Source organism: Vanrija pseudolonga, chromosome 7, assembly GCF_020906515.1.
Source record: "Vanrija pseudolonga chromosome 7, complete sequence".
Taxonomy (NCBI): domain Eukaryota; kingdom Fungi; phylum Basidiomycota; class Tremellomycetes; order Trichosporonales; family Trichosporonaceae; genus Vanrija; species Vanrija pseudolonga.
Window position 1 is genome coordinate 318,383 of NC_085855.1, and position 27,603 is coordinate 345,985.

At 63.5% G+C, this 27,603-nt stretch overlaps 10 protein-coding genes across 10 annotated transcripts; 5 read left to right on the plus strand and 5 right to left on the minus strand.

The window, feature by feature from the left end:
* Positions 1-1,484: 1,484 nt before the first annotated feature.
* LOC62_07G008964 (uncharacterized protein) lies at positions 1,485-2,951 on the plus strand (the record flags this gene model as incomplete). The annotated part of the gene is made up of 1 exon (XM_062775507.1): positions 1,485-2,951. One exon carries the CDS (start codon positions 1,485-1,487, stop codon positions 2,949-2,951), a length of 1,467 nt encoding a protein of 488 aa, XP_062631491.1.
* Positions 2,952-3,234: 283 nt separating this feature from the next.
* Positions 3,235-6,786, plus strand: LOC62_07G008965 (uncharacterized protein; the record flags this gene model as incomplete). The annotated part of the gene is made up of 3 exons (XM_062775508.1): positions 3,235-4,320; positions 4,993-5,716; positions 6,278-6,786. The coding sequence occupies 3 exons, from the start codon at positions 3,235-3,237 to the stop codon at positions 6,784-6,786; spliced, it is 2,319 nt and encodes a 772-aa protein (XP_062631492.1).
* Positions 6,787-7,120: 334 nt separating this feature from the next.
* On the minus strand, positions 7,121-8,136 carry LOC62_07G008966 (uncharacterized protein; the record flags this gene model as incomplete). Its single annotated transcript, XM_062775509.1, has 2 exons — positions 7,121-7,945; positions 7,993-8,136. The coding sequence occupies 2 exons, from the start codon at positions 8,134-8,136 to the stop codon at positions 7,121-7,123; spliced, it is 969 nt and encodes a 322-aa protein (XP_062631493.1).
* Positions 8,137-8,738: 602 nt separating this feature from the next.
* LOC62_07G008967 (uncharacterized protein) lies at positions 8,739-10,298 on the minus strand (the record flags this gene model as incomplete). The annotated part of the gene is made up of 1 exon (XM_062775510.1): positions 8,739-10,298. The coding sequence occupies one exon, from the start codon at positions 10,296-10,298 to the stop codon at positions 8,739-8,741; it is 1,560 nt and encodes a 519-aa protein (XP_062631494.1).
* A 246-nt stretch (positions 10,299-10,544) lies between these two features.
* LOC62_07G008968 (uncharacterized protein) lies at positions 10,545-11,723 on the minus strand (the record flags this gene model as incomplete). Its single annotated transcript, XM_062775511.1, has 1 exon — positions 10,545-11,723. One exon carries the CDS (start codon positions 11,721-11,723, stop codon positions 10,545-10,547), a length of 1,179 nt encoding a protein of 392 aa, XP_062631495.1.
* Positions 11,724-11,922: 199 nt separating this feature from the next.
* On the minus strand, positions 11,923-12,624 carry LOC62_07G008969 (uncharacterized protein; the record flags this gene model as incomplete). Its single annotated transcript, XM_062775512.1, has 5 exons — positions 11,923-12,072; positions 12,110-12,167; positions 12,204-12,335; positions 12,371-12,494; positions 12,528-12,624. The coding sequence occupies 5 exons, from the start codon at positions 12,622-12,624 to the stop codon at positions 11,923-11,925; spliced, it is 561 nt and encodes a 186-aa protein (XP_062631496.1).
* Positions 12,625-13,606: 982 nt separating this feature from the next.
* Positions 13,607-15,297, minus strand: ordL_4 (putative oxidoreductase OrdL; the record flags this gene model as incomplete). Its single annotated transcript, XM_062775513.1, has 7 exons — positions 13,607-13,785; positions 13,821-13,988; positions 14,021-14,253; positions 14,302-14,728; positions 14,761-14,967; positions 15,009-15,198; positions 15,244-15,297. 7 exons carry the CDS (start codon positions 15,295-15,297, stop codon positions 13,607-13,609), a joined length of 1,458 nt encoding a protein of 485 aa, XP_062631497.1.
* A 1,006-nt stretch (positions 15,298-16,303) lies between these two features.
* tmoS_4 (Sensor histidine kinase TmoS) lies at positions 16,304-21,740 on the plus strand. The gene is made up of 5 exons (XM_062775514.1): positions 16,304-16,593; positions 16,647-17,395; positions 17,434-20,909; positions 20,948-21,442; positions 21,579-21,740. The coding sequence occupies exons 1-5, from the start codon at positions 16,546-16,548 to the stop codon at positions 21,671-21,673; spliced, it is 4,863 nt and encodes a 1,620-aa protein (XP_062631498.1). The 5' UTR covers positions 16,304-16,545; the 3' UTR covers positions 21,674-21,740.
* Positions 21,741-21,963: 223 nt separating this feature from the next.
* STB5_4 (Protein STB5) lies at positions 21,964-24,828 on the plus strand. Its single transcript, XM_062775515.1, has 7 exons — positions 21,964-22,193; positions 22,399-22,490; positions 22,540-22,995; positions 23,032-23,257; positions 23,302-23,500; positions 23,540-23,646; positions 23,754-24,828. Exons 1-7 carry the CDS (start codon positions 22,101-22,103, stop codon positions 24,681-24,683), a joined length of 2,103 nt encoding a protein of 700 aa, XP_062631499.1. The 5' UTR covers positions 21,964-22,100; the 3' UTR covers positions 24,684-24,828.
* A 998-nt stretch (positions 24,829-25,826) lies between these two features.
* On the plus strand, positions 25,827-27,451 carry LOC62_07G008973 (uncharacterized protein; the record flags this gene model as incomplete). Its single annotated transcript, XM_062775516.1, has 4 exons — positions 25,827-26,374; positions 26,410-26,543; positions 26,596-27,133; positions 27,178-27,451. 4 exons carry the CDS (start codon positions 25,827-25,829, stop codon positions 27,449-27,451), a joined length of 1,494 nt encoding a protein of 497 aa, XP_062631500.1.
* Between the last annotated feature and the right edge of the window lie 152 nt (positions 27,452-27,603).

The window sequence follows — 27,603 nt, forward strand, 5'->3', positions numbered from 1 at the left end:
CAATGCTAGATGCTTGCTAGACGCGCAGCAGCAAAGGCGGATCACGCATTCGCGCATTCATCAGCAAATCAACCGCGGCTGCTGACAAGTCAAGTCTGGCTGTCGGCACGGCACCCAGCGCGGCACTCAACTTTCTTCTGCTTCTTGTTCTCGATAAGGTTGGGCGGCTAGTGGGAACAAGCAGCACCAGCATAGTCCTCCGGCACGTTCGCCGGAGCATTCGCCGGGGTACAACACAACATCACATGCAACCATCAGCACTGCATTGACGCATGCATTACGCCAACCGCGATCGGCGGGACCGGCGGGTCCCAGCTCGGTAGCCAGATTATGATTGAGATTCACACCCGCGCATGCATGCACGTCGAGGTATAAACATTGGCCAAGTGCCGACGGCTGTGATGGACCAAGAGGTGGCCGCGGGGGGACGTTGACAAGCTCGCTTGTGCCGACCCACTTTGACTGACAGCAAACGAAAACTTGACCCAGAATCCAACATCCAGTCCGCTTTCCTCGGTCCCTGATCGACAAGAAACTCGACACTGCTTGGCACGTCACGTAAACCCACGCGACGGCCGTCTATAGACTTTCCGACTTGGCACGCAGGCCGGACACCCCTTGACCCACGTTGCTTGCGTCGATGCATATCCGCAGGAAAAAGCGAGCGAGCGCTGCGGACAAGGTCCGCGAAGATAGCGAGGCGGACATAGGCGGCCGTCCGCTTGTCGCCGCCGCCGGCGACGCGACCAGGAGTTAAGGGGCCGGAGCCGGAAAGCTCCACGCCGACGCAAAGTTGCGCCGAGCGAGCCGAGGGTCGACGAGGGTCGACGTCGGTGGCCGATGTCACCGCGCTACCCTACCTCGGGCCGGGGTGGACGAGCTCGGCCCGGGATGTCCGGGGCATTTTGGTTCGGCTGTTCACGACGACGGACGCGTGTAGGTCGTAGCGAGCTGACTTGTGCCAGCCGAGTCGCGTGGGCCACGACCTCACCCCGACAAGCGAACATTGTCATATTCTCTATCACTGTACACGTCGACGACGATCAGACTGATGGTGCTGGGGGTGCTGAGGGCGTCGAGTCTACTGATAGAGCGCGCCGTCCCGTCGTGTCGTGTCGTGTGGCCACTTCGGTGCAGGAATCTGCCACACTGCGCACGGACCGCCGTCGCGCGTCGCGGCCCACCGCACCAAACCACACTCAACTGTGCAACTCCAACTCACCTGCTCACTGCCATTGTCTCGTCGCCTGACCCTCCTGTTCACCCCCTTACACCCCCTCCGTACCCCCCGCACGCACCGCCGGACGGCCCCACGCCCGCCCGCGCACAGCAGCACAATGCCCCTCCTCGCCTGCTGCTGCGTGGGACCTCGCAACAAGGGCCCGTCCCCGCCGCCGCTCGCGCCGCCACCGGGGGCGTCATTCCTCGAACCTGCGGGCAACGAGCAGCACAATGCTCCGGCTGCTTCTGTAACTGGCGGGGGCATGCCCCTCGCGCTGGGCGGTTGGTCGCCCCCTCGCACGCCCCGCAAGCAGCAGCGCAACGCCTCGACCACGTTCGCGACTTCGCCTTCCCCTTCTGCTCCGGACTTGACTCGGCGCTCCCCGCTCAAGCGCCTCGTCGACGACGCGGCGGAAAAGGCAGACGACGCCCAGCTCGAGCTGCACGCGCTGCGCAAGATCAGCTCGCGCCCCACGCTCGCCGAGTCAGTCTCGTCGTCGTGGGAGACGCCGTCACCCACCCGCGGGCGAGGCAAGCCGCTACCTCTCTTCCCCGCTGTCGACAGTATCGACGGCGACTTCGAGGTTCATGCTGCCCCGCGCAGGACCGGGCCTTGGCCTTCCTCGCCGGCCTCGACGCGCCCGCCAACGCCCCGCATCGTCCTCGACCACACGGCCTTCCCGCACATCCTGGACGCGATAATCGACTATGCGCCAAGCCCGGCCCTCGCCGTCCTCCGCGGCACCTCGCGCGCGATGATGCTGCGCTGCAGCGCAAAGCTGTACGCCCATGTGTGGCTGCACGCCGACCGCCCGAGCGACACTTCCTACGACGTCGAGTTCTTCTACCCCGGCTCCAATCGGCGCCGGCTCCCAGGGCTAAAATACGGCTTCTGGGCCTCGGCATCAGAGACAGAAGTCACCCTCTACCGCCTGCACACGTTCACCCGCGCGCTCGATATCGACTTCTCCGACGCCTCAGGCATCGACGTTGCGTGGAAGCGCCTCCTCGCCCCCGGCGAGCTCAAAGGCGCGCTGGGCAACGTCTCCGTCCTGCGCCGGCTGAACCCCGCCGGCGAGATACGCATTCATAACCCGCCGATATGGCAGGTCGGGGACGGCGTCCACGGCCGCCTGCGCGCGCTGCCCGCCATGACGGTGCCGACCGAGGTGTCGTTCTACGATGTTGCCATGGCGCCGCCGCCGGACGCGACGATCCCAGGCTATCCCGTCCGCCTGTCGCTCATGCCTGCCGGGACGGACACGGCGATTATCGTGCTCAACTTTCAAGAAGGCGGGCGATACATCCCAGTCCAGGAGCAGCACTACTCGTTTTTCGCGGCCCGCGACCTCGTGCTCGTCCTCACGACGCCACCTAACACCTCCCCACCTTTTGCGAGCAAGAGCTACCCCATTCTCGGGCTCATCGTGCTCCTCCTCACGGGTGTCTTGTCCCCCGCGTCAAATTCATCTGGTGCGGACCACTCGGTCTCGATTGGCCCCGTCGAGATGCTCGATCCCAAGTTCTTCAGCAGGCCGGACCTTTCGGTCGACGAGAAGCGCGGCGAGATGCGCCGCTATCTTGAGCACGAGACCATCACCGTCAGCGATGCTCCCCGCAATCAGATTCTCCAGAGTGTGGAGTTTTACTCCCTCGATGAGATGAGGGACAAGGTCGGCCACGACGTCTGGGAGTGGACAATGGTGCCCCGTTCCCCGCGCACGGTCTAGATATAAGCAACTGCGTGTAGTTGCGTGCATGTGTAGTATAGTAACCTGTTGCAACTGAATTGTAGTATTGCGCATATACTTGCCCTTCCCGTTTGATGTACATACCCAGTACCATGTCGTTGTCGCTGGGCGGCGTGCACGGCGTCCCCGGTTCAGACTTTGTCTTTGCAAGTCAGGGCAAAAAGACGCGCCTGACTTTTGCCACCGCCACTGTTGGTCTCATCACCACTCACCTGCCATCACAACAACGTCTCCACACCCTCCACACCACCCACCAAACGACATGTGGGCCCTGTCCCTCTGCCTCGGGAGGACAAAGCGGGGCCCTACGGCCAACGGCACACCCGCACAGCTCCCAGTCAGTTCTCAGACCCGCCAGCCCAAGAACCCATCCACAACCGCGCCCGTAGTGCTCGACCATGCCTTCTTGCCGCACATCATGGACGCGATCCTCCTACACGCCCCGCCCGCCTCCCTCGCCGTCCTTCGCGCGACAAGTCGAACGATGCAACAGCTCAGCGGAGAACGGCTTTACGCGCACATCGTTGCTCGCCAGCAGTCGGACGGGTCGATCGACTTGTCCTCTCCGGCCGGTGACCGCGTCCCGGGGCTCAAGTACGACGCTGACGCCACAACAATCGACATCGCGTGTACTTTGCACCGGATACACACGTACACGCGCATCGTCGACGTCGACATGTTCCCGTCGTTCAATGCAAAGGCTACCGACTCGGCGCCTCGCGCAGAGTGGAGCATCGCCGCTGCGTTGCGCGGGGTCCACCTCCTCCGCCGGCTCGACAGCTCACCGCTCGCCGTGTCCCTGTACGACCTCAAGGCGACGATGACGGCCCAGGCGCGCCTAGTGCCGCTGGTGACGGAGATCGAGGTCGCGCACCTCCACCTCGCGAGCCTTCTCCCGCACGCGTCCCTCCTCCCAGACTGGTGCACGACCGTCGCGCTCCCCGGTGGCGTGCGCACGGCTGTGGTCGTCGTGCACGTTCCCGACGACTGGCTCCTAGACGACGAGAGCGTCCCGCACGTCTTCGCGAACGCGCTCCAACTCGTCATTGTGCTCTGTCCTTCATCGCCGCAAAAGCCTATCAACCTCCACACCACACTACGCCTCATCGCCCGCCTCGTGATGCACTACTTCTACCCAGGCGACGGGGGCGTCGCGGCGCCCAACATCGCTATCGGGCCGCTCGAGGCATTCGACGGCACCTCGTTCCCCCCCGACGTGCGCGACGAGGATCGGGCGACCCAACTCCTCGGCGATTTGAAGGCGACGGCCGAGGCAACGCTGCCTGATTTTGACGGTGACCCGCGTGATATCGTGTCGTTTGTGTCGCTGTCTGAGCTGCAGAAGGTGGTTGGAGCTGAAGAGTGGGACACCGTGTTGACGCCGCCTGGGGCGCACTTGGCGGCTTGAGGCAGGGGCTGTCAATGTAGCGGCTGTGTGCTCGTCTGTCGTACATGTACTGGTACATGAATGTATCAACAAGTCACTTGTGCGTGGTCAAGCTGTGCTGGGCCGTGCTGGGAGCAAGTGGACGCCAAGATGCGTCATTTGTCTCCCGAGCCAGGAGTCGCCGCCACCAACGGCGTGCGCTTTACGCGACTGACTTTTCGCCACCGTCTTGTCTCCATCGCCCATTCAACCTGTTCACGACTCAACACAATCACTCCACAACCACACTCTGCACCCATGAGCGAGGCCATCATATTCAGTCGGCGCCTAAAGCAAGGCCATCTCTCCCCCTCCAGCATGGCGCAAGCACCCGTCCCCCCGCCTCCGCAGCGCACCACCGACCCAGGAGCAATCCCGCTCCCGACCCCAACCCTAGACCACATCTTCCTCCTCCCCCACGTATTTGACGCGATATTCGCCTACGCGCCCCTCCAGTCGCTATCCGTCCTCCGAGCCACCTCGCGGGACATGCATCGCCGCTGCTCTGTGCGGCTGTACGATCACATCTGGGTGCATGTGCGAGATGATTGCGGCGTGGAGTTCTACGCCCCCGCTCCAGACAGCTGTGACCAGCACACCAAGGATCATATCGCCCGCCTTCCGGGACTCAAGTACGACGGATCTGCCTCGGCCCGCGAAATCGACGCCACCCTCTTCAGGATCACGACGTACACCACCATGGTCGATGTCGACTTCACCCCGCCGCTGGGGTACAACCAAACCTGGGACCCCCGCACCATCGCCACGCTCACCGAGGTGCTTGACGAGGTCACGCTCATCCGCCGACTCGACGCACACTCACTCAAGGGCCCGCAGGCCGACATCGGCAGCGTGTGGGCACAGAAGATTGCGACGGTGCCGTCCCTCAACACGACTTGGGAGATCGTGTACCTCAACCTCCAAGCGTATGCCGACAACGAGCACACTATCCCGCGTAACTGGTGCAGCGCCGTCATCGTCACGGCGACTGTCAACGTCGCTATGCTCGTCCTCGATATTCCCGAAGGGGGATCAACCATTGAGCGGCTCACGGCATGCAGCGTCCCCTTCGTCTTCGCCAACGCCGCGAATCTCGTACTCGTGGTCAGCAACCCAGCCTCGAACTACCCGTTCCTCGACGTGTCAAGCCTTATTCTCCGTTTCCTAGACGTCCTCGTGTCGCATTTCATACAGGCATCAGTGTGCAACTCAGCAGAAGACTGCCCCAACATCTTCATTGGCCCCATTGAAGCGTTCGATGACACATTCTTCAGCGATGGCGTTTCCGACAAGGACAAGGGGGACGAGTTGCTTGAGAGTCTCCTGTCCTTGGACAATGACGACCGACCTTGGCCCGAGTACAATCAAGATCTTCGCAAAGTCGTCCAATTCACCCCTCTCGTCCAACTTGAGAGCCTTGCAGGGATTTACTGGGAGACCATTTCCACCAGGCCGAGGGCTCGTCTAGTGGGGTGAGCCGCTTGCATGCCAGATTGTATGTGTGCGTTGCGGAGCGGAGAGTGTAGATACTCGTACTTGATGTAGATGTTGATGAAACAAAGTGCCATGTGCATCGGGGGCGGGCGGCGGCAGTAAATGGCACACCCCAGTCATGCCACTGATTTTCGCCACCCTCATCCTCTCATCCATCACCACATCACTTTCTTCACGCCGCACACGATCAGGATGTACATATCGTCCAACTACGTCCCCCTGCACGAAAGGTGGCGACCCTCGACACCTCCCCGGCCGTCGAGCCGTCCGCCTCCGCGTTCCCAGGCCACGCCTTCGCCGCCGCCGCTGCCGTCGCCGCCGCCGCCGATGACGACGACGACGCCACCACGCCCTCGAGTCGCCGCCCAGCCAGCCCCCAACGCAGACCCGGCAACCGTTCCCCTCCCCTCCGTGTCTCTGGACCACACCTTCCTCCCGCACATCTTCGACCGCATCTTTGCATTCGCGCCGCCCTCGGCGCTCATCTACCTGCGCGCGGCGCCGCGCGCCATGGCGGCGCGGTGCGATGCCGCGCTGTACCGGCACATGCGGATCAATCTGCGCCCTACCGCCCCCACTGCGTCCACGGCCGCGAGTTACGCGGTCGAGTTCCGCACCCCGGACGCGGCGCGCCTTCGTGTGCCGGGGATGAACTGGACGGCGGGCGAGTCCATGTGCCTGCACGTCCTGCGCACTGCAACCCGCGTGCTCGACATCGAGCTGTTCCACGACGACGGGCTCAACGACTGGGTGCGATTCCTGCGCTCGGCCGAGGACTTGCGCCGTGTCCTCGGCAGTGTCGAGATCCTCCGCCGTGTTTATGGCACCTTGGCCGTGCCGGTGCCCGTTGAGGCGCCCAACGCCGTCTTTGGAAGGGGTACTGGTTGGCGATGATGCCATGTCGGTCGGTTGGGTGGGCCGCGCGCAGGATACAGTAGTGGCGTCGTTTTGTACTGTATTCGCTTTCTGCGTGGCGTGTGGCAGCGGGTTGGCGCTCGCCCCTTTTTGAGGGCAGTTCGGGCGGCGAGGTGACAGGATGCGAGTGACTTGATGAGTGAAGCACCCGTCGACTGATGCATAGCAATTGCAGCAGTGCGTGGTTATGCCTCATTGCCACCGGTATCGACACGCATCTCGGTCTACAGTGTCTATCTGCGTGCACTATCTCAAATTGCAAGCAAGCCCTGGGTCCCATTTCGGTCTCCTTGGCCGCCCGATGGTCATGCCCCTAGTCCGTAAGGAGAGCCCCCGGAGACACAGTCACCCAGTCCCACACCTCGTGCCCCACCGTCGCTTTCATCTCACGGAGGTTGAGGAACGTGATGCGCTGGACAAACATGTATGCCCAAGGCTCGGAAGGGAGCATGCTGTGTATCATAGCGCGGATGACGTCGTTGCGCTTATCGAGCGTCACGTCGTCGTCGAGGTGGCTCAGGTTGAGCATGTCGTTGTCGAGATGCTCCATGGGCCCGATACACACCTTTTTAGCTACCTGTGTGCTGGATGTCGCTGCGAGTGACGTGACGATACGATTCAACACGCCAAGGGGACAGTCGTAGGCCGGTTTGGCGGCTACGGGGCAAGTCTTCCAGGGGCCACGAGTCGAGGGAAGGAAGAGGACGAGCTGTGTGGCTGCGGCCGTCACGGTATACGGTATCGGGACGTTGCGGTGCCTCGAGCAGGCAGGGTCGAGATAGAACACGCTGACCGCCAGGCACCAGCCAGCGCTCATACTGCGGACACTCGAACCTCCTGGCGGGCCCGCCATGGCGTCGTGGGCGAGCGACGAGAGGTGGTAGAACGACACCTCGGTGGGAATATCGAGGCGGGGCGGGTTGCGGAGGCGCAGCACCTCCTCGACGGTAGGCGGGGGACCGGACGTGTGTGGGCGCCATCGGCTCAAGGCATGGTGCGCCGGGCCGATGGTGCGCGTGTCGAGCCGCCGCAGCACGGCACGGGCGAGACAGCCCGCGATGGCGCACCCGACGCGAACAGGATGCGCCACGCTCCGTCCCGGGATTGGTCCATATGCATGTCCACGGCACGCGTGTAGCTCGTCAGCCGGGACCGCGTTGCGGCCGTCGGGCCCGAGCGGCGCACTGCCAGACCGGGGATGCGGACGCGCTCAGAGTCGGGGAAGAAGAACACGGCCGCGTGGTCGGCGCGCGAGGACCACGGCTCGAGCCATACGTGTGTATAGAGGCTCGGCTCCATACGACGCACGAGCGCGCGGCTGAGGCGCATGCGTGCCCTGTCTGCCGGGGAGAGGTGGGAGAGGATCGCGTCGAATATGTGCGGATAGGCCAGGTGGTCTAGCATTGGTGATTTGTTGGGCGGTGCGGTCGGGCTGCGGTGGACGTCGGGGTGGGGGTTGTGGGAGCCATCCGTGGTGCAGGATGGAGACTGTGGAGATGCGAGGGAGCGGGTGAAGCGGCTTGGGGGCACAGTGAGGCTGGCGGAGATATGCAGGGCGGCGGTGGGTGTGGTTCGTCGGGCTTGGGCAGTGTCGCCCAGGTGGGCCCTCTCGGGGCGGTGGGGCGGCGGCGGCGTGCTCCACCTGGCGTGCTGGGGATCCTGGGCGGTGTAGGGATATGATTGTGTTGTGGGGCGGCTTGATAATGCTGTTCGATGGTGTTTGTTTGAGGTGGAACAGACATTCGGAAATCAGTGGCGACAAGGGACGCGCGGTGGGCAAGTGGTGGGCTTGTGGCGGTCGTGATTGAGCCTGAAACAAGTCACCACAATCCATCAACTCTGTCGCTACAAGCAATTTATGTGTATTGTCCTTGAAGGCATGACCTCGTCACACCTGTCCTATCCTGCCACATGCCGAGAACGACCCTCTCCTACCCCGACATCCCCGGGCACAGCGCCGCCGGCGAAACCGTCACCCAGTCCCACACGTCGGCGCCAATCTTGGCCTGCATCTCCTCGAGCGAGAGCAGCGAGATGGTCTTGGAGAACATGTTGGCGACGTGAGGCGGGTTGTACATTGTTGTGATTTTGGTGAGTATGATCTCGTTGCGCTCCTCGAGGGTGACGCCTTCGTCGAGGTCGAGGTGGAGATCGTCGTTATTGATGAGCTCCATTGGGCCGATGGTGATCTTGCGCCGCTCGGTGTACTCGCCCCATGCGTGGCCATACAGCAGGCCCTTGAGGATTCCGCAGAGGATGCCGAGTGATCTCCCGGTGTGTCGCTGGGCAGTTGAATTTGGCTCATGGTTGTGTTTGTTCGGTGCTGGGAGGAGGAGAATGACCAGGTTGCTCACATCCGCCGTGACTGTGATCGGCATCGGAAGGTTGCAAATGTCGGGGCACCCACCACCGAGGTTGATGGCGATGACAGTGTTCTTGCGGCCTGGACGCGAGATTTGGACCGGGAGCCTGGAAATCAAGGTGCTCCGAGCAATGTCGAGATTCAGGTGAAGGAACGACACCTCGGTTTCAAAGTGCATGTCGGCCGTGAGGGTCTTTATCATGTGCGTGACACCGCCGCCAACGGTGATGGCTTCGAGGTGGTCCCTCGCAATGCCCTGACGCTCGTCGAGCCGGCGCAGGACCTTCACTTGGCTCATAGCGGCAGCGAGAGCACTGTTATCCCACGACCTCTTCCAGTAGAGCGGCGTCATAGACGTCTCGCCCAGGTCCATGTCCACGACGCGGGTGTGTTCGTGCAGGCCCGCCAACGTGAGGTGTCTGTCAGCACGGCTGGCGCCGGCGTTGAACCTGAGCCCCGGGAGGCGACGCGGGGGATTCGAGTCGGGGTACAGGAACTCGAGGGCGGCATTGCCGCTGACGGGGCGGATCCAGATGTGCGTGTATATCTTGGAGTCAACATCCGACTTGATAGCCTTGTTGAGGCCACGAAGGCGCGCGTACTCCTCCAGTGAGAGGTATGAGAGGATGTCTTCGAATATGTGCGGGTAGGCGAGGTGGTCGATCGTGACGGTGCGCTGGGGCGGGGTGGGCGGGTTCTTCGCCCTGGCGAGGAGCGCGTCAACCGAGGTGGAGAGGAGCGGGTCATCCGCCGTGAGGGACGCGTCGAGCATCTCCATGTCGAGGACGGACGGCTCGTCGTCCCGGTGCACGGAGAGCACTGCGCGGCGGAGGGAAGACACGGACCCGTTCGCGCCGGCGCCGAGGTGGAGGCGGTGCCGGGGTGGGCTGCGGTCGGGCGGCTTCGGTTGGCCGGCGTTGATGGAGCTCGGGCCACTGGGCAGGTGGTAGCTTGGCGGAAGGTTGGCGAGTTGGGTGTTGAGGGCCGACGCGTGGAGCTCGTTGTTGTGGACGTGTCGCTCGACGACGCGGGTGACCGAGCGATCGGCGGCGTCGACGCCCTCATCGGATGGTGGCGACGCGGGCCCACCCTTGGACCTGCGTAGGCAGGCGGAGAGCCACGGTGGCATTGTGACGTGGAGTGATGGTGATGAGATGATGGATGGTGAGAAGTGGGCTTTGAATCTGAGGGTGGCAAAAGAAATCAAGCGCGCCTGGACCCAAATGTGCGTCACAATACGACATGACACTTTGTTGCATTGATGTAGACAGGTTACTACGATTACTATGAACATTGTACCTGGCCCTCTAGCAGACCGTACAAGTGCATGCTGCTACTATGCGCCCTCCGCGCTACATTCAGCACCTTTGCCATCTTACTGCCCCGGCCAAGTGGACACCCACGGCCACCACTCCGCCCCGACCTTTGCCTGCATCTCGCTCAGTGACAGAATCGACATGTTGCTGGAACAACCAAGATAGCCTTGGGCTTCGTCGGCGGCGTGTTCGTGAAGGATAGTGTTGAGCACGTCTTTCTGCCCCTCCTTGTCCATGCCGGGGAAGCACTCGCTGAAGGAGTCAAGTGGGCCGATGGACACGGTCGGGGCCGTCTTGAGGCGAGGGTTGGCTGGGTCGGCCCCGCAGGCAAGACTTCCGATCGCCCCGAGAACCTTGAGACAACTCTCGGAGCACTCGAGGTCGACACGCGGCTGCAGGATGATGACCAGGTTGGCGGCCATGAAACGGAGGTACCGCAGCAGGCGAAGCTCATTGTCGCCGGACTCGTTGAAGCGGATAACGACGACTGCAGTCTTGTACGCGCCACGCATGAGGGTGACGCCAGAGGTGAGGGGCTGAGGGCGACCAAGATCGATAAAGCACACCTCGAAAGGGGCTGAGATGAACTTGGGCATCGACTCGAGGCAATCCGTCAGGACGTTCCTGAACGAAAACGGCGCGCCGGCTTTGATCGTCGATGGGGAGTCGAGGCGACGAAGGACTGGCACCTTTCCAATAGCGCCGCGCAGTGCCCCAAGGTACAGCCACTCGTCCATGAGCCCCTTGCGCGGGGTGAAGTCGACGTCTATGGCGCGGGTATACGCCCCAATGAAGCCGAGGCAGCGGTCGCGATCACCAGCATAGTCGAGCCCAGGGACACGCACACGCGCCGAGCCCGGAATGAAGATGTCCACGGCGGTGTTGCCCGGCGCCGAATAGTCATAGCGCGTCTCGATCCAGATATGCTCGTACAGCCTGGGCTGGCAGAGGCGCAGCATCTCCCAGCAGGTAGCGCGGAGGGCGGGGTACGCCGCGAGCGGGGCGTACGCGACGATCATCTCGAAGATGTGCGGGTAGCAGTTGCGGTCGAGCGGCGCGGTGTGGTTTGTAGCGGGGGTGTGGGGTGGAGGGCGCGGCGACGACGGGCCGAGCGGCGCGGGCCAGGTCCTGCTCTCGGCTGGGATGTCGACCTGCCTGCGGACCCAGCGCCCGGGGGCATACTCGGTCACCTCGTACACCTGCTCCACGGCTGGAGGGGGCGGTAGGAGGCGCGACATTGTCGTGTGGGAGGGAAGGTGGGTGGGGTGTTGGAGATGTGGAGTGGGTGGTAGTTGACGGTGGCAAAAGAAATCAAGCGCGACCATGCTGACACTGTCATCTGCGTCACACATATGCACTGGGCGCCGGTTTCATCTGCCAGGCTGCATGCATCCTTACATAGCCTGACATCTTCTTGCAAGTACCGACGGATCGCGTTTAGGCCTTGCCAGTGAACTCAGCCTCGTTGAGCTGCTCGCCGCGCGCAAGGTCCGCGACGCTCATGAACCACGCCTCCCGGGACGATACTCTGCCCCCCTTGACCTGCCCGCGCATCGCAAGACAGCCGAGCACGCTGACGGTGAAGAGCTGGGGTCAGTCAGCTGTGCTAACCTCTCGCACTCACGGCGAGCCAAACCAACACGGTGACGACGATCGCGCCGACCACGAGGCCGTTTGAGAGGCTATACGTGTCAGCTCACGATGCCATCCCTACTCACCCGGCGTCGACTCCGCTGAGCGTCTTATCGAAGCCAGACCACATGACAAGTACGCCCAACACCACACACCATACGGCGTCGGTCAAGGTGTACAGGAACCCGCTGCGCGGCCTAACGCGCTGCAGGACGATGCTGGCGTCAGCTCGCGTCGCAAGGGGCAGACTCACTGGCTGACAAAGTAGACGAGCGCCGCGGCACCTGCTACTAGGGGGAAGATGAAGTCCTTCGCCCTCTTGAAGCCCGCAAGACGGCGCAAGCGGTCGTCCCGGTTCGCGTCGTAGTATCGCTCGGCTGCTGTCAGACCACGCACCTTACACTACTTACTCCTCTCCGCGCACAGGGCAAAGATAGCAACGTCGGCCGCTGCCAGGACGGCGCCAGTGCAGAAGGCGGCGCGATACAGCTGAAGTTTGCGGGGCATGGTGTCATGTGTGTGTGCATGACGTCGGGTTAAGCCTATATGTACGTAGGATCTGGTGAAGTCCAAGCACTCGCGTCGTCAAGGTGAGCAGTGCCAAGAGTCGAGGCAGGACCAGGAACGGTACGGCCGGCTTGGCTGCCCTGGCGGGGCGGGCTGTCACGCTCTGTGTGTGGTTGTTGGTCTGCTCATTGCCGATGGTGAGTGCTGGTACATACACGGGTCGTCGTTTGCATTGTGGAGTTGCATCTGGTGATGGCCCAGTTTGTTTGTTTGTTCTGCGTCTTCTTCGTTTTTTGGCACTGGCGTGTCGAGGCCGACAAGGTGTGGCGCTGCTCGAATGGCCTGACTCCCTACCCCCACTGGCGCCGGAAGGGTCACTCGCTGTTTGCGGTGCAAGGCACTCTCCAGCAGCCGGCATCGTCACGTGCAGCGAGCGCTCTTGGCGCTCAACCAACCTTGCTCAGCGCCGAACAGCGTGCTGGCTGGACGATGTGCGGTCATCACCAAGCCGACCGCCCCTCGTCATCACCCGCTTCTCACAGCGGGTGTATCAGCCTGTTGCTTTCCAGCAGCACGTCCACGGTTCGAGCCCGTGATGAGAATCCGGTCTTGCGGGGGCAGACGACGGGTTCGGGAGGTAGAGTCGGTCCTCTTTTGTGTGTGCGGCTCGAACCACCAGCAAGCACGCGAGATATGAGGCGGCGAGCGAGTCACCAGCACCACCCGCCTCGCTGGCGGGTCGGTTCAAGCCTGTGGTCTTTGGCCACGGGTCCGCGGTTCGAGCCGCGCAGAATCCGGTCCTGCGGGGGCAGACGACGGGTTCGGGGGGTAGGGTCGGTCCCCTTTTGCTGAGCGGGGGGTGTGCTGGCGTGTGTGTGCTGGCGTGTGTGTGCGCTCGTCAGAGTGTGCGGGTGCGTGAGGGTGCAAACAACGCTTCTTCATGGATTTTGACTTCGGAGTTACCCCCTCCCCCCTTCTACCTCTACAGTTTGGCCTTCTCGCCGTCCTTCACCTCCTCGAGGAACGGCTTGCACTTCTTCGCGCGCTCAAGCCTTGCGTGCGTGATCTCAAAGCAGCGCGGCAGGCGTTCGTCCCATACCCCCGTGCGCATGTTCTCCGCGAGGCAGCGGGTGATGTTGACGATCTTCGCCATGCCGTGGCCTATGCGTGAGCTTTGCTCTCCCTCTCCGACCCACCGTTGTACGAGATGCTCGCCCACAGACCAGGCTTGTCCAGCACCCTCCCGACAAGGGGCACAAGGTCGACAGAGTGGCACAGAATCCCGCTCCACACGCGGTCGACGCCCTCGCCGTCCTTCTCCTGGCCCCAGCCGGCAAAGTTCTGTGGGCAGTACCCCGCCATCCCTGCCGTCAGCACTGCCCGCACACGCACGCACAGTTCCGGAACTTGCCCGTCGTCCCGCTGTCGTCTTCGATCGGGTACATGTCCCTCTTGGACCCGAACACGTCGATGACGGTCGCGCTGAACGGCCCGAGGATCATGCCGCCCGCGGGCGTTTGGATGAGGTACGGCCCCCGCTCGACCGAGTAGCTGTTGTTGAGCGCGGCAGCGCCGGCGTAGCTGTCTGGCGGGGTGATGTGGCATGCTTGGTGGCGGTACGGGATGATGCTGCGCGAGCGTCAGCGAGCGCACACGTGCCGGTGTAGGGCAGCTCACTGGGCCGGGATCCCCTCCCCCCTCGCCATGTCCTCGGGGAACAGGTGGCGCGTGTACGCGTTAGTAGCGAGCACGACCTCGCGTGCGCGGATGACGCCCCGCTCGCCGCAGTGCAGCGCCCAGCCGCCATCCACCTGCTCGAGGCGCGCAACAGGCGCCCAGGAGAAGAAGCGGCAGTAGCTGCTCTTCGACTCGAGCGCGAGGCGCAGCAGGCCCGTGGTGCCGCGGTGCGGGTGCCATGATCCAGCGGGGCCGCGGATGAGCTCCTTCGCGGCTGGGAGGCGCGTGAGGCGCTGTGCTTCCGCCGTGTCGGCCACGAGCTCCCAGTCGACCTTCTTGTGCCGGTGCTTTGCGCTCTTGGCCTTGGCGGAGAAGAACTGCGCCATGAGCTCGCGGTTACGCCGCACGCCCTCGTCCGTCGTGAAGACTGGTGTCAGCGGTGCCAGAGGAACCACGCACCCTCGAGCCGCTGCCCTGTCCACAGGTCGACGTCGAGCTTCTCCTTGCGGATGATCTCGGCCGTGACCTCGAGATGCTCGGCCTCGAAGTAGAGGATGTCGAGCGCGTCCTCCTCGCTCAGGCCGGCGCCACCCTCCTCCAGCGGGGTGGTGAGCGGGCCGAACAGCTCCCAGGAGCGCGGGGCGATGTGTCCGCCGTTACGTCCCGCTGGGCAGGTCAGCCGCGATGCCGCCCAACGCCTCGCTCACAAGCACAGCTCGCGACGTCCTTGGCGTCGAGCACGACCACGCTCTTGCCGTCTGCGGCCCCGCCGGCGCGCGTAATCTGGTAGGCGAGCGACGCGCCAGTCACCCCCGCGCCGATGATCACATAGTCGAGCACTTCGGTCGGGAGCGGGTCGTGCCGCCCGTGGTTCCACAGCGAGCCGCGTCCGCGGTTCTAGAGCGGGGTTAGCTCTGCGGCTGCTGGGGAAGGATGCCGCACCGTTGCCTGCCAGTGCGAGATGGTCGACGTGTACCGCTGCGGAAAGGCCGGCATGGTGGTGAGTCAGAGTGTGAGTGGGGGGTTGGCTGGTCCACGACGCGTTCAAGTATCTTAGCCATGTCCGGTACCGCGGCGTGGGCTGGAGGTCATCTGACATTGTTATCAGGCGCGAGGATCAGGCTAAAGTCGGGATCTGGCCTTGGCGACAGTCGCGAGATGCAACACGCATCGAGTCGATGCATCGATGGGGCATGTCGTTGCTGTCGTTGTTGTCTTTGTTATTGTCTCACAGCCAGCCGGTGGCCCGGCGGCGCGGACATGGCACAGTCAGTGCGAGTGCGGCTTGCCGAGTCTCGGCACAGGTCATGAGTCAGTCATGGTGAGACATGATGACCACCGCATGGTTGCTCCGTGTCGTGTCCGAGATCTCCGCATATTGTCTGCGAATGCTGCGCGTCTTGCCGCGGCTATGATGGATGATTGAACGCCGCAGCTGTTAGCCGACCCACCCAGCGAAGCGAAGTGAAGAATTTGGATGGCTGCAGTTGAGGGATGTGTCGATGCATGTACGACAAGTTACGGGAGTGACTGACCTGTTGTTGATGCACCGCAGTCCACCAGGGAGTAGTGGGACATGTTCAGTGTATAGTCAGGAATCAGCCTGTCACTCTGACCTGTCATCCTCAGGAGATGACAGTCAGGAGGCCCTCGTCGTCCTTGGTGTCCTTGCCTTGCTTGCCCTGTTGCGTGCCGTGTTAAGAGAGCGTCAGTGGCACTTTATTAAATAGCCTACGTGATCCCATTCCAAACGAGGTTGTGACGGTCGCCGGCGGCACACGGTCGAGGTTGAGCTGCCTTGGTGGCTGTACTGCGGCGTTTTACTTGCAACTTTTTCCTGAACGCCTTGCCGCTTTGTTAGACAACAATACAGAGGAGGGCAAGAGGTGCAGAGGTGCTGCAGCAGTGCACGCTGTATATGCACAAGCACGATCACTCACCTCGACCAACCAAGGATAACGACGACCAAAGACCCGAATCCGACTTGATCCTGACAAACGACGAGTCACTACCGAGGGTGAAGTGAATGGCGGCGTCGCGGCGTCGCGGCAACAAGATCAGCGGGACTTCGAGTGCACCTCAGCCACCAACGACGGCAACGACGAGCGACGAGCGGGCACAAGGACAGCGAGCGAGCGACGACGACGACAACGACCTCGGCGATCAATCACTCACACTCGTGTCAATCACTCTTTCTGTCTCTCTTCCTCACCATCACATCGCCAACACACACACCGCGACGCCATGGGCTCGCCGGACGCCAACGCCCCGCCGCCGCTGGCCCTCCTCGACGTGAGTCGCCTGCAGCCCGTCGCACGAGCTAGCTAGCTGACCCACGCACCCAGTCATATCCCTACCCCGCAGCAGTCGTTCGGATACGGCGCGACGAGCCCGCCCACTCGTCGCCGCCCGAGACACCACTCGGCGGCCCATCGCCATCATCGCCGCCGGCCCGCCCACGCCTAGTGTCCCCCGGCGCAGAGTTCAGCCTCGAGCGGCGCGCGCACGCGCTCACCATCAACGTCCCGCCTCCGCACCCGCGCGCGGGCACCTCGGCGCCGCTGACGCCCGTGCCGACCGTCACTAGCGCGCGCGGCGGGCATGCACTCGACGTCACCTGGGCCAATGCGCAGTGGACCGCTGCTGGCGTCTCCCCGTTCGACCTGTCGCGCATCGCTGCTTGGCTCCAGAGCGGGGACGACAAGCCGTTCCAGGTCTCGGCCCGCGGCGCGACGCTCCAGCTCGCCCGCTGCGCGGCAGGCGACGACGACACCTACGCGCTGCTCGGACAGCAGTTCGCGCCCGCGCCAAGCCCTAGACCAGCAGTCAACATGGTGCGCGACCTCGCATGGCCGCGCATGGTGCCCCCCTTTGCGCCGGCCGCAGGGGACGCCCCGCCGCCCCTCCTCCGGAAATCATCCAACCCGCTCAACTGCCGCGAGCTGTTCGAGCAGGTCGACTGGTCGCGCACCAGCCTGGGCCCGCTGGACGAGTGGCCAGCTGGCGCGGTCACCGCCCTCGAGCTCATGTTCAGCCACGAGAGCCAGATTGTCCTCAAGCTCGGGACGGAGACGTCCGAGCTGTACTCGATTTAGTGGGTAGCCCGTGACCGGTGCGCACTAACCCGCGCAGCAACGACGCGTTCTCGCCTATCGGCTTCAGACACCCGTTCATGATCGGCCGGCAACACAAGGACCTGCCATACGCGATCCGATCAGCAATGGACGAGGACTGCGATCGTGTGCTGGCCGGCGAGACGATCCACGTCACGGACAAGCTGCTGCTATATGCGCACGACGACCGGGGGAGGCTGATCGAGGAGTATCTGAGCTGGGACAACATGCCGCTCGAGGACCACGGGCGGGTGTTTGGCATCTGGGGCGCGTTCACGAGCGTCACGTCCCGCGTGCTCGCGACGCGCCGGCGCAACACGGCGCGCGAGGTCATGTCGGGCCTCGCGACGCTGCGCACCTCGGCCGAGTTCTTCTCCAGCCTGACGGCGCTGCTGGAGCACAATGCGCACGATGTGCCATTCGCCATCGCATACAGCGTCAAGCCGACAAAACCACGCGGCGGGCGCCCGCGCGCACCGAGCGCAGACGTCGAGGTCGAGCTGAATCTCCAGTCGACGCTCGGCGTACCTGCCCACCACGCGTCGACGCCGCAGAAGCTCGAGTACGTGCTCCCAAAGCACAAGGGCAAGTCGTTCCTCTCGCGGTTTGGCAGCTCTGCGCTCTCCGCCGATCACCTGACGTCCGAGACGGCATCGTCCGCCATCTCGACGGGCGGGCCCGATCTCGTGACGAGCTACGACACGGACGCGTGGCCGATCCAGCTGGCACTGTCGACCGGCCGGTGTGTGGTTGTGGACGACTGCTCGGGCCTCATCAAGGGATACCCCGTCCGCGCGTGGGACGAGCTGCCAGACCGCGCGATCGTCGTGCCCCTCGTCACGGCGTCCACGCCGACCGAGGACGACGTCGCCCCCGCCGTGATCATCATCGGCGTTAACCTCCGCCGCCCAATAGACGACGACTACCTCGACTGGCTGCACCAGTTCCGGCAGGGCCTGACGATCCAGCTCGACTCGGTGCGCGTGCTCGAGGCCGAGACGGCGCGCAGAATAGAGCGGGACAAGCTCGAGGCGGCGCGAACCAGCCTCATCCAGGGCGCGGCGAACGCCTTCCGAACACCACTGACGCTCATCTCGGCCCCGATTGACGAGGTGGTCCAGACGACGCTGACTCCGTTGCAAACAAGCCGCTTGAAGTTGGCCCAGCGCCATGTAGGGAGACTCGAGCAGCTCGTCGACTCGCTATTGCAGTTTACTCGGCTCGAGTCTGGCCAGCTGGAGCCGCGCTTCGTCAGCGGCGACCTCGCGGCGTTTGTGCGCGACATCGCCGACATCTTCCGCCCGGTACTCAACTCGCGCGCGCTCGACCTCCATGTCACAATCGACGACGAGTCCGTGTCCAAAGTGGTGTTTGACCCGGGCCTCTTCGAGACGGTCATCTCAAACTTTATGAGCCATGCGCTCCAGTCGACAACAACAGGGCCAGTTACTGTCCGCCTGTCATCCGAACAAGTCGAAGGTGATCATTGGGCCGTCATCAATATCGCGTATGCCGGGACGCCAATGCCCCGCGCGTACCTCGAGGTTCTGTCTCGCGGTTTCCAGGCGGTCGATACTACAGGCGCTGGCACCGAGCTAGGCCTCGCACTCGCACGCGAGATTGTGCGCCTGCATGGAGGCGAGCTTGCGATCGAGAGCGTCTACCCCCGCCGTCGGATGGTGGTGCGGAGCGACGCGGAGAGCGAGCCCGTGTTCACCAAGCTCACGACGGCGTCGTTCCCAGGGTCGACGTTCACCGTGCGCTTCCCGACGTTCCACGAACACGATGGCGAGGGAACCATCACACTGGGCGGATACAGTGACCGGTTGGCCAACGACGCGCTGCAGTGGTCGACCGGCAGCGCAGACGAAGAGTCAGCAAATGGCTCAATGTCTGGTGGCTGGACCGACGCGCTGCTGTTTGAGCGCACCGACAGGATCCTCGTCGTCGATAGCAACTCGGACATTCGCGCCTACCTTCGCTCCCTGTTCAGCCCATTCTGTCAGGTCTTTGAGGCCGAAGACGGCGCCCAGGCTCTAGAACTGGCTACGACATGCAAGCCGAACCTCATCCTGGCTGACCGCACCATCCCCAAAATCTCAGGCCAGGACCTCTTACTTGCCGTCCGCTCCGACGGGCGGACGCGCCTCATCCCGTTCGTCTTCCTCGCTACCACCAACGAAGAGGAGGACCAGGCGACAGCGCTTGTCGCCGGCGCTGAGGACTACATCCTCAAGCCGTTCAAGCCGCGCGAGCTGCTCGCCCGCGTCCACCTCCACATGCAAATGGGCAAGAAGCGGGCTGAGCTCGAGTTCAAGTTCATGCAGCGCGAGAAGGAGTACCGCATTCTGGCCGACTACTGTCCCAGCGGCATTCTCCGGCTGGCCAACTACGAGGAGATGCTGTACTGCAACGAGGCCTACTTGGGCCCCGCGGGTCTGTCCCACGCCGACCTGACTTCGGACGGCGATTCATGGCTCGCGCGCATCGACCCAAGAGACCGCGAGCGTGCCCAGCGCGAATGGAAGCAGATCGCCGAGGGCAACCAGCCGACGACGGTCATCAACTATCGCTGGGCGACAGGCCGGTGCATGTCGGCGGTCGTTGTGCGGCTTGACCTTGTGGAACCGGGCCTCACAGGCATGCTGGCTTGCTTCTCGGACGTCACGGACTCGGAGGAGAGGTTGCACGAGGCGGAGCGTCGGCGAATCGAGGCGGAAGAGTCGAAGCGGCAGCAGGAGCTGCTCGTTGACTTGACATCGCACGAAATCCGCACCCCAGTATCGGCGATTCTGCAGTGCTCGTCGCTAGTCAAGGAGAACCTCGCTTCTCTGAGGGACCAGCTCGCTCGTGTTGGACCATCGGGCTTTGTCCCGCCTCCGACCCTCCTCGCCGAGCTCGCACAGGACCTGGAGGCGCTGGAGAGCATTTACCAGTGTGGCCTGGTACAGGAGCGGATTGCCGGCGACGTGCTCTCGCTCGCGCGCATCCAGCTCGACATGCTGTCGGTTCACGAGGTCGACGTCGACGTTGCCAAGCAAGCGCACAGGCTGTTGTCGGTGTTTGCGTCCGAGGCCAAGATGAACCGCATCTCCTTGTCGCTCGACTTTGGCGACATGTTCAGGACCATGGGTGTTCGTGCCGTCAAGACCGACCCTGTGCGGTTTGGCCAGGTCGTCACCAACCTCGTGACCAACGCCATGAGGTTTACGTCGCGCGCGGCGGTACGCAACATCACCGTGCGGTACGACCTTGCTTGGGATCCTCCCGCTGGCGGATCGTGTGCCCTTCCCACCTCGCCCTCGGCCACGGCACCACTCCACAAGGCCGTGCCGCCCGACAACACGCCAGTCTACCTCTACGTCAGTGTCAGTGACACTGGCCCAGGCATGACCCCCGACGAGCAGAAGCTGCTCTTCCAGCGCTTCCAGCAGGGTAACAACCGGATCCACACTCAGTACGGTGGCTCTGGTCTCGGCCTGTTCATCTGCAGGAGTGAGTAACTGATCGCGCGACGCTGGCTGACGGAACAGAACTCACACAACTACTCGCCGGCGACATCTCTGTTGAGAGCAAGGTCGCGCACGGCACCACCTTCCGGTTCTACATCAAGACACACACGGCCAACATGTTACCGCTGCAGTCGCAGTCGCCGCTCCTCACGCCAATCAAGGAGCGGGATATGCCGGATCTCGCGCTGCTCCCGAGGCGCATCCTCGTAGTCGAGGACAACATCATCAACCAGACCGTCCTGAAGCGGCAGATGATCAAGGCCGGGCTCGAATGCGACGTCGCGAGCAACGGCCAAAAGGCGCTCGACCTGATCGCGGCGTCTGAGAGCGCTGCGACGCCATACGACGTTATTCTCATGGACGTCGAGATGCCCGTCATGGACGGGATCACGGCAGTCGCGCGCCTGCGCTCGCTCGAGAAGGCGTCGAGCGTACCACGCCGCCTAGTGATCGCGCTCACTGGCAACGCGCGTGGCGGGCAGATCGACCAGGCGATGGCGGCAGGCTTTGATCGAGGTGAGTTAAGCGCGCGGTTGACGCGAGTCGAGTCGACTGGTCGTCGAGTGGGTCGTGTGTCTTGGCCCAGGAGTCAGATTAGTCGACCGCGTACCCATTTTCCCGCGCCACGCACGCTAACACGTCGTCACCACAGTGGTCATCAAGCCATACCGCCTCCCAGCTTTGCTCGAGACAATCCAAGACACAATGGCCAAGCACAAGGCAGGCCTCAACCAGCAATCTTCATAATCCCTTTCTCGTTCCATTACTTACTTGCATAGTCATCTTGGGTTTTTACAGTGTACATTGAGCAACAAACATGCATGTATTGTAGCCTTGACGTGCCGCGAGTCCGTCGAGTCGAGCCGCACAACACGAAGCTAATTCCCAATTTATTCCTTGTCGCCGCAGTAGCCGCACTCGGATCTGGTTTAGTGCGGGGCCCCAAAGCCCACTGCGATGACCGAGATACCTGTCGGACCCCGTCCGACAGCCAAGAAATGCGACGCTCCACCTGCACAGTGGCCACTCGTCCTGCTCCATCACATCCCTATCTCTACTTTGCGTCTTGCCCTTCACTCGCAGCATTACATTGTCGGTCCTCGCCCGCCAAGCCTGTCCGTCCACACTGCTGCACCGATAACAACAACAACAACACCACTCCGAGCCCGCGCACATGCCCGCGAGCGACAAGAAGGAGCCAAAGAAGGGCGGCACGCCCAACATTGCCTCGACGGCGTGCCAGCGGTGCTACCAGCGCAAGAAGAAGGTGCGTGTCGGCGTCGAGGTTTCGGTGGCGTGTCCCTGGGCATGTGTGCTGTCTTTCCGTGCCGGCCGGGACTGGCCCTTTGGCGCGCGGTCTCGGGCCGCCGCACACCACCCACCACACCCCACCCTTACTCTACGTAGCCGACGCGTCTGTCGGATCGCCGGCATCCCCGGTCGATGGACTAAACTGACACTTCACTTGGCAGTGTAACCGCGCCGTACCCGCATGCGAGGGCTGCGTCCGGTCTCGGTCCGAGTGCGTGTACGACGGCGGGAATGCCGACACGGCTCGGCTGTAGTGAGTGTGATCCGTGTTCCGTATCCTCACGGGCCCCGCTGACGATCAGTAACATCCTCTCTGGGCTATCCGACGAGAACAGACGGCTGAGGGAGCGGCTGGCCGACTACGAGGGCGGGGTGGTCCCGCCCGCCGAAACGCTGTCCAAGCACGCCGTCGCGGGCAGCTGCGGCGCCTCTAGCGCGGCATGCCTGCCGTCCCCGCCGACCTCGGCCGCAGGCGACGAGCACACGCTCGCCGAGCGCATCGTCAAGCGCATCTTCGTCACCCCGCTCGCGCAGGGCGACTCGGGCGGCCTCCGCGCGCGCATCCACGAGCAGCTCGGCACGTGTGCCGACGAGGATGTCGAGGACGCCTTGCTGGGGGGCAGCGAGAGCCTGCGCGCGCCGACGACGACGTGTGCCATCTGGCCGTCGAAGGCGCTCGCGCGCCAGCTCATCAAGATGTACTTTGAGGCCACGAACCCCTTCTACCCGACGTACGACCAGGACGTGATCAACAAGGAGTGGGTGGTGGGAGAGGATTAAGAAGCTGATGGTAGCCTTGAGGATTTGTACGAGACCGTCTACCCCACGTCTGGGGCCGGCGCGCCGTACAACCGCAACGGCGACGGCACGCCGGATATCCGCATCTTCCAGCTGTTCATCATGTTCGCGATCGGGTGTGGGCAGATCGAGACGCGGACCAACCGCCCACGGACGGACACGGGGCTGTTGGTCGCGTTTGCGCTGCGCCATCTGCCGGCCTTGATGCGTGCTGATCCCTTGGTAGGTGATATAGCCGGCAAGCAACACAAGCTCACCCAGCCCAGACTTGCATCTCCGGCATCGTCCTCTATTCGGCCTACACGTTCTCCGACTTTGCGCGCATGAACCCCACGCAGATCATCGGTATCGCCGCCGACCTGGCCCTCGAGTACGGCCTTAACCGCGACGACCCCAGCCTGCCCGAGAAGGAGCTCAACAAGCGGCGCAAGATCTTCTGGTCGATCTTCTGCCAGGACCGTTGTCGTGAGTTACTAACCCCCGGGACGATCGCTCACGGCCCAGTCTCCTTCACACTCAACCGCCCCGTGTCCATCCCAGACGAGCTGGTGCACACGTCCCTCCCGAAATTGTGCTGCTCTGGCGGGCACAAGCGGCTGTACTTGCACATGGTGAGTTGGTTGCCACCTTCCCGTGGCGCTAGAGGCGTAGTTCGCACGCCTCGGGTGCCGTCGGTTCCCACCGCCACCATCCACATGCCACATGGCTGACAACGCAGGACTCGACCGAGCTATTCCACACTGCCACCATGCTTCGCCGGCTACAGGGCATGGTGCTCAATGACGTGTACCTCAACGGCAAGTCACAACCCGACCCCGAGGCCACGCTACTGCGCCTCCGGAACCACCTCGACAACTGGTACCACTCTATGGCGAAGAACCCCAAGACTGGCCAGCCGCACGCCTACTTTGAGCTGGGGTACAACATTGTCCTGGTGTGGCTGTATCGCCCGTCCAACATGTGCCCGTCGACGCCGCCACACCGGATGCCGACGCTGAGACGCGCCGCGTACCGTGCCATCCAGCTGTACCGCGAGGGCCAGGAGGAGGAGCGGCAGGTGGAAAACTACGTGTCGTACTGCCAGCTCGTGTGCATGTGCGTCACGCTGGTGTACACGCTGTTAGAGGGCGAGGGCGACCCGTCCAACCTGCTGCTTATTGCGTGGCGCCAGACGGCCCTCGAGCAGGTCGCCGCCGCCGAGGACTCGCTGGCCAAGTTCTGCGCCAACTGGCCTGGTATCAAGCGGTTCACGCGAGCGTTTGACAACCTGGCAGCCGGCCTCAAGGCCAGGCTAGAGGAGCAGAAGCCGGGTTCGCCGCCGCCAATGTGGGTCCTGCCCTCGACGACGAACGGGACGACGAGCACGACGCCAAACTCGAACGCGACGCCCAGTGCCAACGCCGGCATTACGCCCGACGACGTGCCCACGACCGCCTCGACGAGCCTGCAGACTCTGCTCCCGCTCAACATGATGGGCGAGTACGACGAGTACTGTGACAAGTGGGCCGGGCTCGTGACTGCTGCGCCGCCCCCGCTCGACGACGGCTTCCAGCTGCAGAACCAGAGCCTCGACGAGCTGTTCTCGACGGTCGGATTCCCGCTTGGACCGGATGTACTCGCGGGCCTGGGCTTTGATTTCAAGGAGTGATGATGCCCGAGCGAGCATCAGGGATGTGTGTGGACGCGGCATGAGGCTGTGTGTGTTTGTTTGTTTATCCTGGCGAGGTGCGGCGACCAGCACCACTCAACTGTAGCGAAAGTGTACATTGTAGATATGCACGGGGTTGTGTGTGTTGATGTTGTCGGGGATCCCGGCGGCGATCCCGCGAGTGTGACGGTGGTACGAGGAATGGCGGCGATGAGGGGGTGGACGGTTGGGCCGCGGCGAGCGGCGAGCGGTCGAGTGAGCGGCATGCCCGCGCGACCCTCGCCGCACAGTGCGGAGTGACAGACACACGACGCTGCACCGGCGCCGACTCGCCGCGCCGCCCCTGCGTCCACTGGGCGGCCATGCCGCACGCACCCACTTATCTCGCGACCGAAAGTATCGGGGTGGGTGGGTGTGAGCCCGAAGACAGCGCAAGTCGAGGCCGCCCCGCGACTGCGCCTCGCTACTGCGTGACGTGATGTCGCGGCACCCGCATTCCGCCAAGGCAGGCTAGATCTGCGAGGTGCAGGGCGATCGAGCCGGCGAGGCAAGGCGAGCTCGATGCGACTTTTGGCGTTAGCCATGCAGGTAAGCAGGTAAGCAGTAGTTGCACAATGTTCTCGTCGCTGCTGTCGTCGTCGTCGTCGTCATGCATGTGTGCTCACTGCACACGGCTGCACTGCGGATATGCGGGGATAGATAGTAACCGCTGTCATGGCCCAAAGCAGCAGCTGCCAAGACTTTTTGTGGCGGAGCGGCGTATTCAAGCAGCACAGATCCGCGAGCTGGTCAGATCTCAGGTCGAGATCTTGGGCGATGCGGCGCGGGGTGTGCTCGGTGGGCAGGTAGTGGAATGGGGTGCTGCTGCACGGGGTTGGGAGCACGAGAAGTAGAGTAGAACTCGAGCTGATCGAGCAGAGGGAGCATGACGAGCAGACAAGGGAGCAATCTCCAGCTACCTCCCCTCGTCGCCCGCCTCGACGGCCTTCGCTTCGATCTATCCGCCCTCGGCCAAGTCTTGACCCACCCACGGCGACACACCGCCTCAGCCTTGCACATCTGCGAGTCACCACTCATTACCACGTTCACAAACTCTCATCTTCTTCGCCTTCTCTCACTCAGTCACTCACTCACGCCAACACAATGCTCGTACTCGGCGCCGCCCTCCTAGTCCTCGCGACGGCCGCCAGTGCCGCCGCGAACCAGACGTCCCTCACGCCACTCACCTTCCCCGTGTCCGCCGCGGATCCCGTGCTCGCCTTCTCCCCTGTGGGGCCGCGTACGCCGGACACGCAGGGCGGCACGGACGCGGCGAACGCGCCGACGGGCGCCAACTCGGTCGCGCCGGCCGACGGGTGGGACATGTCGTACTCTGGCGTCGACCTGCCCCTCGCCAACATCACCTTCAGCACGCTTGGCGCCGGCGTGCCGAAGCGGACCACTTCTTACTCCGGCGCCACAGTCGCGCTCAAGTTTATCGGCACAGGCGTCGTGTTCTACGGCAACACGACCGACAGCGCCGGCTTCAGCGTCAAGGTCGACGGGTTCCCTGTCAACTCTGCCGGCACCAACGGGCTGCTGGTGAACGTTACCAACTTGCCGTACACGCAGCACCAGGCCATTCTTACGGTCAACTCGGGCACGCTCGACTTTTACTCTGCGTCGATACTCACCGCGCTGCAGACTGAGGGGTGGGTGTGTGGTGGAGCGGGGCTGACCGGCGCAGGATCACGAGCGACAAGGTCAACGTCACGACGGTGTCGACTGTCACCGGGGCGAACAAGACGCTCAACCCCGTGTTCACGGCCATGTCGACTGGCGGCACGCCGTGGGCTGGGCGCTGGGACTGGGCGGGAACGTGTGGGTGTCGACTTGGGTAACTTGCTTTATGCAATGGCCGCTCACGCCGCAGCCTGGGACCACGTCGGCACGACGGGCCAAGACGCAACCCTCGCCTACTCGGTCCCCGCCAACACGTCCTACCTCGCGCTGTACGGGGGCACGTCGGGCTGGAACGGCGACTACCAGGTGTCGTTCACGCCGGCGCTGTCGTCCGAGGCGACCGGCACGAGGGGGTCAGAGTACAACCTGTGGCGCGGACAGGACGTGCTCCTCTGGGCTGGCCCGCTCGACCCAGCGACGAAATACGACGTCGTGCTCAAGACGCTGCTTGCCAACTGGTGGATCGACGTGTCGCAGGTGCGCACTTGGAGCGCTCTGAACGGCACGGCAGATGCCAACGGGGGCAACGGCGGCGGTAAGGCCGACGAGAAGAAGAGCAGCACCAACATCGGCGCGATTGTCGGCGGTGTCGTCGGCGGCGTGGTTGCGCTGCTCGCTATCGCCGCGCTCGTCTTCTTCCTCCGTCGCAAGAAAGCCAGCAAGCCCAAGGCTTCGCCGCTAGATATCCTCGACTCGGACATGTACGAGTACAACCCGCAGTCAGCGACGTGAGTCGAGTCCAAGCGCCCTCGCGAGGCGCTAACCCCCGCAGCCGCCCGGCCCAGCTCACTCCGCCGGCAAGCGAGGAACACGCCCTCCTCACGCCGTTCACTGCCCCGCTGACGTCGACGTCCTCCGCGCCCGCGAGCCACTCGGCCGGCGCGAGCCAGTCGGGCGCGGGCACGCCCCCGCTCGTCGCGTCGACCAAGTACGGCTTCTCGCGGCCCGAGATCACGCACCAGGAGACGGACGCCGGCGCGGTGGTGAATGTCGTGCCGCCGAGCTATAACCCCGATTGGGCGGCCGGGTCGAGGGGCCGCGGGTAGGCAGAGTCGTGTTCAGTGTTGAATCACTTGTATTCGGCGAGCTGGCCCCAGGTCGGGAACATGGTCGACGCGGTGCATGGAAGCCAGAGTGGCAGAAGGCCACACCCGGCTTATCTCGGCTCGGTGGGCTGGATGGATAAGAGCAACGCGTT

Excerpts from the sequence above, each read along its gene's own strand:
- tmoS_4 (XM_062775514.1), top strand. The coding sequence starts at position 16,546 with ATGGGCTCGCCGGACGCCAACGCCCCGCCGCCGCTGGCCCTCCTCGAC. Across the intron at positions 16,594-16,646 it reads CGCCGCTGGCCCTCCTCGAC|TCATATCCCTACCCCGCAGC; the intron begins GTGAGTCGCCTG and ends CCACGCACCCAG. Across the intron at positions 17,396-17,433 it reads TCCGAGCTGTACTCGATTTA|CAACGACGCGTTCTCGCCTA; the intron begins GTGGGTAGCCCG and ends TAACCCGCGCAG.
- STB5_4 (XM_062775515.1), top strand. The coding sequence starts at position 22,101 with ATGCCCGCGAGCGACAAGAAGGAGCCAAAGAAGGGCGGCACGCCCAAC. Across the intron at positions 22,194-22,398 it reads GCTACCAGCGCAAGAAGAAG|TGTAACCGCGCCGTACCCGC; the intron begins GTGCGTGTCGGC and ends TTCACTTGGCAG. Across the intron at positions 23,647-23,753 it reads AGCGGCTGTACTTGCACATG|GACTCGACCGAGCTATTCCA; the intron begins GTGAGTTGGTTG and ends CTGACAACGCAG.